Below are 7,290 nucleotides of genomic sequence, written 5' to 3' on the forward strand. Positions count from 1 at the left end.
TCACCAGCATGTGTTCGGAGATGTTTAGTGAGATGACCTCTATGACTAAAGGCTTTGCCACATTCTGTACATTTATAAGGTTTCTCTCAGTATGAACTTGCAATGTGTAGTAAGAATTGAGTTCCGATTAAAGGCTTTGCCACATTCGGTGCATTTGTACCGTCTCTCCCCAGTGGATTTGCGGATGTTTAGTAAGACAAGAACTGTTAATAAAGGCCTTGCCACACTCCGTACATTTATAACGTCTGTCCCCCATACGAATTCGGTGATGTTGAGTAAGATTTGAACTTGTAATAAAGGTTTTGCCACATTCTTTACATTTGTATCATTTCTCCCCAGTATGGATTTGATGATGTGCAGTTAAACTTGAACTTTGAATAAAGGTTTGACCACATTCTGTACAATGATAAGGTCTCTCACCAGTATGAATTTGCTAATGTCAAGTGAGATGTGAGCAACGGATAAAGGCTTTGTCACATTCTTTGTATTTATAAGGTTTCTGTCCAGTATGTGTTCACTGATGTTGAGTAAGAGTTGAGTTTTGATTACAAGCTTTGCCTCATTCTGTACATTTATAAGGTTTCTCTGCAGTAAGCATTTGCTGATTTTCAGGAAGTGTTGAGTTGTGATTAAAGGCTTTGCCACATTCTGTACATTTATAAGGTTTCTCTCCAGTATGAATTCGCTGATGTTGAGTAAGATGTGAGCAACGGATAAATGCTTTGCTACATTCTGTACACTTGAAAGGTTTCCTTCCTGTATGACAGAGGAAGGTGAGTGAGCTACGCTGCGGCCAACAAGAGGCGTCGTAAGGTCGAGGGTAGGAAGAGGCCAAAAGCACAGGTACGTAAGGGCGGGGCCAGTGGGGGCGGAGCCTTGCCTCCCCTCACCCCCACTCCTGTCAATTTTGGGTCTGTTGGTCCTTCTGTCCAGCTGTGCTTCCTTTCTCTACCTTTTGATGCCTTTAAATCTCTTTGATTCCTTCTGGAGCAGAGCTGCTTCCTGCTTGTTCTAACTAGTGTTTCAAACAATTAAGGCAAAAGAGAAAAATTTTGAGAGGTGTCTCTATGGGAATCTGAGGTGTTTTCAGCAAGTTGAAAAGCGGGGAAAATTCAAAAGCCCTTTGTGTGAGTGTGTGAAGATGGGTGTCTCCTCAGTGATGAAAAGTAGAACGTAATCACTTCAGCAGCAGCCGCAACAACAATTAACAGAAGCATTCTGTGTATCAACAGATTCTGGTAGGAGTAACGGTATGTCATTTCTGTGGTTATGTTATAAACAACAATGTGGGTTCCGGTCTCCCTCTTTCTTTCTGGACTCACTTCCTAAGAGAAAAGCCAACTGCCCTGTTGTAAGCAGGTCTCTGGTTACAGTTTCCTCCCAACGGTTCATCTGAGTGATTCAGTTCAGTTCAGTCGCTCAGTCGTGTCCGACTCTTTGGGACCCCATTGAGTCAGTGATGCCACCCAACCATCTCATCCTCTATTGTCCTCTTCTGCTCCTGTCTTCAACCTTTCCCAGTATCAGGGTCTTTTCTAATGTCACTTATTCGCATCAGGTGGCCAAAGTATTAGAGTTTCACCTTCAGCAACAGTCCTTTCAATGAATATTCAGGGCTGATTTTCTTTACGATGGACTGGTTGGATCTCCTTGCTCTCCAAGTCACTCAGAGTCTTCACCACCACAGTTAAAAAGCATCAATTCTTCAGTGCTCAGCTTTCTTTATAGCCCAACTCTCCCATCTATACATGACTCCTGGAAAAACCATACCCTTGACTACACGGACATTTGTTGGCCAAATAATATCTGTGCTTTTTCATATGCTGTGTAGGTTGGTCATAACTTTTCTTCCAAGGAATAAACATCTTAAAATTAAATGGCTGCCGTCACCATCTGCAGTGATTTTGCAACCCGAAGAAATAAAGTCTGTCACTGTTTCCATTGTTTCCCGTCTATTTCCCATGAAGTGTTGAGACCAGATGCCATGATCTTAATTTTCTGAATGTTCAGTTTTAAGGGAACTTTTTCACTCTCCTCTTTCAGTTTCATCAAAAGGCTCTTTAACTCTTCTTCACTCTCTGCCCTAAGGGTTGTGTCATCTGCATTTCTGAGATTATTGGTATTTCTACCAGCAATCTTGATTCCAGCTTGTGCTTCATGCAGTCCAGCATTTCTCATGATGTACTCTACATATGAGTTAAATAAACAGGGTGACCCATGCTTAGGGTGGGGCCAAGAGCAATGCCAATAATAGGATCACACAAGAGCTTGCTAGAGCATGAAAGGTGACACACAGAGCACACCCCATGGAGAATATTTTGCGAGGAGAAATATTCAGTGGCTTCTCTCCCAGTGGGTGTGCCCCAATCCCACCAGCTTCTCACCACAGATCAGAAACAGCTCAGAAACAGATCTGGGGCTCTATTCCACCAACCAGGGAGCAGAGCAGGTATCACCACAAAGAGGGTAGTGAAAACCACAGAGCAATTGGGAAGATCCCCTCAATATCCAGGGCAAGCTCTGGTCATTGTAATCCAATCAAAGCCCAGATCAAGGGGATAAGGGCACAAACCTCTGGACCAACCTCACCCACCAAGTTGCAGACACCAGAGGAAGACTATCTAGGTTACTGTAGCCGTCAAAACAGAGATCACAGACAGAAAACTGGACAAAATGAGAAGGCAAGAAATAGGATATAGAGAGCAAAGCAACATCAAACCCTACAAAAACCACTAAATGAAGAGAATATAGGCAATCTAAAAATTACTTCTTGCTTTTAGTCGTCTTAAGTGGAGACACCAGACGTTTTCACAAATCCTAGTCTCCTGATAATTCTTTAATCCACTTCTTTTCAAACATGTTTCTGAGAATGTTCTATTAGATGTTTCAATCTAAAAATCATAAATGGTAGTGACAGAAAATGAATCAGAAACTGAGGACACATAAGACAGTGTCCAAGGAAGTGGATTACAATTAAGATAAACTAAATAAAGTGCTAGTTCTTAAGAAATTAAATAAGAAGAGAGCCTTTTAAAAATACTTCCCTGGGTGAAACACAGGGAAGTGTACTCATAGCTCTGTGGAGACCAAAGTGGTATGGAAATCAATAGAATGGGAAAGACTGGAGATCTCTTCAAGGAAATTGATATACCAAGGGAACTTTTCATACAAAGATGGGCACAATAAAGGACAGAAATGGTATGGACCTAACAGAAGTGGAAACTATTAAGAAAAAGGGACAAGAATACAAGGAGAGATATACAAAAAAGATCATAATGACCAATATAACCAGGATTGTGTGATAACTCAGCTAGAGACAGACATCCTGGAGTCTGAAGTCAAGTGGGCCATGGGAAGGATCACTATGAATAAAGCTAGTGGAGATGATAGAATTCCAGTTGAGCTGTTTCAAGTCCTAAAAGATGATGTTGCTCAAGTGCTGCACACAGTATGCCAGCTAATTTGGAAACCTCAGTAGTGGCCACAGGACTGGAAAAGGTCAGTTTTCATTCCAATCCCAAAGAAACACAATGCCAAAGAATGATGAAACTAGCGCACAATTGCACTCATTTCACATACTACAAAAGTAAGGTTCAAAATTCTCCAAGTGTGGCATCAATAGTAAGTGAACCGAGAACGTCCAGACGTTCAAGCTGGATTTACAAAAGGCAGAGGAACCAGAGATTAAATTGCCAACATCCATTGAATCATAGAAAAAGCAAGAGAGTTCCAGAAAAACATCTACTTATGCTTTATTGACTACGCCACAGCCTTTGATGGTGTGGATCAAAACAAAGTGGAAAATTCTTAACAAGATGGGAATACCAGACCACCTTACCTGCCTCCTGAGAAATCTGTATGCAAGTCAAAAAGAAACAGTACTGGAGATGGAACAATGGACTAGTTCCAAATTGGGAAAGGAATATGTCAAGACTGCCTATTGTCACCCTGCTTGTTTAACTTATATGCAGAGTACATCATGCAGGAGCTCTCAGCTCGGTCCCTGGGTTGGGAAGATCCTCTAGAGAAGGGAATGGCTACCCACTCCAGTATTCTGGCCTGAAGAAGTCCATGGATTGTATAGTCCATAGGGTCACAAAGAGTTGGTCAGAACTGAGTGACTTTCAGTTTCACTTTGCATCATGTGAAATGTCAGGCTTGAAGAAACACAAACTGGAATCAAGAGAGGGAGAAATATCAATAACCTCAGATATACAGATGACATGACCCTAATTGCAGAAAGCAAAGAGGAACTGAAGGGTATCTTGATGAAACTGAAAGAGAGGAGTCAAAAAGTTGGCTTCAAACTCAGCATTTAGAAAACTAAGATCATGGCATCTGGTCCCATCACTTCATGGCAAATAGATGGGAAAACAATCAAAACAGTGACAGACTTTCTGTTCTTGGGCTTCAAAATCACTGCAGATGTTGACTTCAACCATGAAAGTAGAAAACGCTTGCTCCTTGGAAGGAAAGCTATGAGCAATGTAGACAGCATACCAAAAAATAGAGACATTCCTTTGCAGACAAATGTCTGTGTACTCAAAGATATGGTTTTTCCAGTAGTCATGTATGGATGTGAGAGTTGAACCATAAAGTAGGCTGAGCATCGAAGAATTGATGCTTTTGAACTGTGGTGTTGGAGAAGACACTTGAGAGTCTCTTAGACTGCAAGGGGATCACACCACTCTATTCTAAAGGAAATCAATCCTGAATATTCGTTGGAAGGACTGATGCTAAAGCTGAAGCTCCAATACTTTGACCATCTGATGTGAAGAACTGATGCATTGGAAAACATCCTGATGCTGGGTAAGACTGAGGGCAGGAGGAGAAGGGGACGACAGAGGATGAGATGGTTGGATGGCATCACTGACTCGATGAACGTGAGTTTGAGCAGGGTCTGGGAGTTGGTGATGGACACGGAAGCCTGGCATGCTGTAGTCCATGGGGTCCCAAAGAGTTGGACACGACTGAGCGACGGAACTGAACTGACTGATAGGTATAATTGACTCTCTTTGCTATACAGTAGTACAAAATTGTAAAACAGCTATATTCCAATTAGAACTTTTTAAACTAATTTCTTTATATAATCTAGAAATGTTTATAACTTGAATCAAGTATTAATAATATGGTGCAAAATGTGCTAAACATTTTTGCCAGTTCATTTTAAAATTCTATGAGTTAATTGAATACAGTAAATATTTTTGCATTTTAGAATGGGGTAAACACATTTAGTGGGGCAAACACACTTAAGATATTTAATATGAGATCATATAAGGAAAAGAGAAACTTTGTAGTCAACCTGAGATGTGCAGTCTTTCATTTTCGGGAGGTATTGCTTTCTGTAGTGAAAAAAGTTTTGACTTTGAAATTTATTTAGGAGGTCCTACAAGCTCCCAGTGGATAGGAAGTTATAAATCAGAAAACAAAAACCTGTCCCCAATATTCCTAGAAATTTAGCAGTTTGTCTACCACTTCACTCACACATTTTTGGCTAGAGGTACAAGGAAACCTTAAAAGGACTGTCATACAGTTACTCAAAATGGGCACAGTTTTCCTAGGACCCCCAGGAAATGGAAGAGCAACCAATGAATGCAGTTTCTCACAAGACAAGAGAAGACTTTTAGTTCACACTGCGATGAAGGAAAGTAATCACTGGAGATGAATTTATGAATGATTTAAGAGAGACTAGGGCAGGTGATACATTTCTATGACAGCAGTGGACACAAACCCAGGTTTTCCAAAATCAATTCCACTGAAGATGATCTTCCAAAACCACGTGACGAAGGATGACTTCCTCTAGCTCCTTGGGCCTCTTATCTGAGTCATCATCTCCATCCATTCATACATACCTGGGAATATGGCTGTTGTCTCCATTCTCTTTATAGTCCTGGGATCGTTCAGTTGCTCCAGAAAGGTGATCAGGTCCAGCTTGGAGCCCACAAGACCTGTTCATCACAAAAAGGAATATTTGTGTTTCAGAGACTCATCAGTGTCCAATCCAATATGTGTTCAGTTGAGACGAGAACACAAGAGACAATGTTAATACAGCCTGGAAAATGATTTCCCCAAATCCTTTATTCAAATCACCTATATAACACTAACAAATACATAACACCAGATCCTGATATACTGGTCAAGTACTACGAAGGCAAAGTAAGTGTGTAACTGTGAACTTGACCCAGAGGGATGGTATGGGGAGTGAGGTGGGAAGGGGGTTCAGGATGGGGAACACGTGTACACCTGTGGCGGATGCATGTTGATGTATGGCAAAACCAATAAAATATTGTAAAGTAAAAATAATAATTTAAAAAAATCTAAAAAACAAAAAAACCCCCCCAAAAAACCAGGTGTGTCTATTTAATACTACAGAGCTTATACAATTACCACTAACCTAGAATGCAGTGATACGTTCCAGTGAAGGGTGTCAGATTCATGATCTCCAAACAAGAAGATTTAACTTTGGGACCAGGGACCAGGCACCAGGGCTGATCGCTGAAGACCATTTGTGTAGCAGAGTTTTATTAAAGCGAAAAAGGGACAGAGAAGTTTCTGACGTAGACATCAGAAGCGGGTGGAGAGTACCCCCCTTGCTAGTCTAAGCAAGGGAGCTATATACTTTTTTAATCAGTAATTACAATAAATCAAAAGAATGTCTCAAGGTTGTAAAAAATTTTACCAGACCCACTCCCACAATCCTAAAGGAAATCAGTTCTGAATATTCATTGGAAGTACTGATGCTGAAAACTAAGACTCCAATACTTTGGCAAGCTCATGCGGAGAGCTGACTTATTTCAAAAGACCCTGATGCTGGGAAAAATTGAAGGCGGGAGGAGAAGGGGACGACAGAGGATGAGATGGTTGGATGGCATCACCGACTCAATGGGTTTGAGTAAACTCCGTGAGTTGGTGATGGACAGGGAGGCTTGGTGTGCTGCAATCCATGGGGTTGCAAATAGTCAGACAACACTGAGCAACTGAACTGAACTGAACCAGACCCTCTCCCATAATATAAATTCTAAGATATCAGGATTAGTCAGAAGGTTTTCAGGAAGGAGAAACTGTGCTCAAGCAGGATACATTTTGTTATATAATCCCTAGTACAGAGTTTAAACCGAGTTGTTTGTTGTTTAATCATCAGTTCTGGGCTTAAAGAAAAAGTCCTGTGTCTAAGACTCATAAAGACATAAAAAAGTCATTTTATGTGTCTAAGACCAAGGAATGTAAAGGGAAAAAAGGTATTTGTCTTTTCCTCCTTTAGAATTGCAGACCCCTATCTCCTCCTCGAGA

At 41.0% G+C, this 7,290-nt stretch overlaps 1 protein-coding gene across 2 annotated transcripts in view; it reads right to left on the minus strand.

Moving 5' to 3' along the window:
- Positions 1 to 121: 121 nt before the first annotated feature.
- The window catches only part of LOC104989046 (zinc finger protein 420-like), a 10,472-nt gene continuing 3,303 nt past the window's right edge, over positions 122 to 7,290 (minus strand). Inside the window, exons 2-3 of one of the 2 annotated variants that reach the window (XM_010840583.1) lie at positions 5,853 to 5,948; positions 122 to 756 (exon numbers count right to left, since the gene is read on the minus strand). In XM_010840583.1, coding sequence (XP_010838885.1) covers positions 560 to 756; positions 5,853 to 5,948 — 293 coding nt within the window. In that variant the 3' untranslated portion in view covers positions 122 to 559. Of the gene's footprint in view, positions 757 to 5,378; positions 5,949 to 7,290 lie in introns of those variants that run through there. The other variant, XR_825318.1, reaches the window with a different exon arrangement.

This window comes from Bison bison, unplaced genomic scaffold, assembly GCF_000754665.1.
Source record: "Bison bison bison isolate TAMUID 2011002044 unplaced genomic scaffold, Bison_UMD1.0 scf7180017846714, whole genome shotgun sequence".
In the NCBI taxonomy this organism is placed as follows: domain Eukaryota; kingdom Metazoa; phylum Chordata; class Mammalia; order Artiodactyla; family Bovidae; genus Bison; species Bison bison.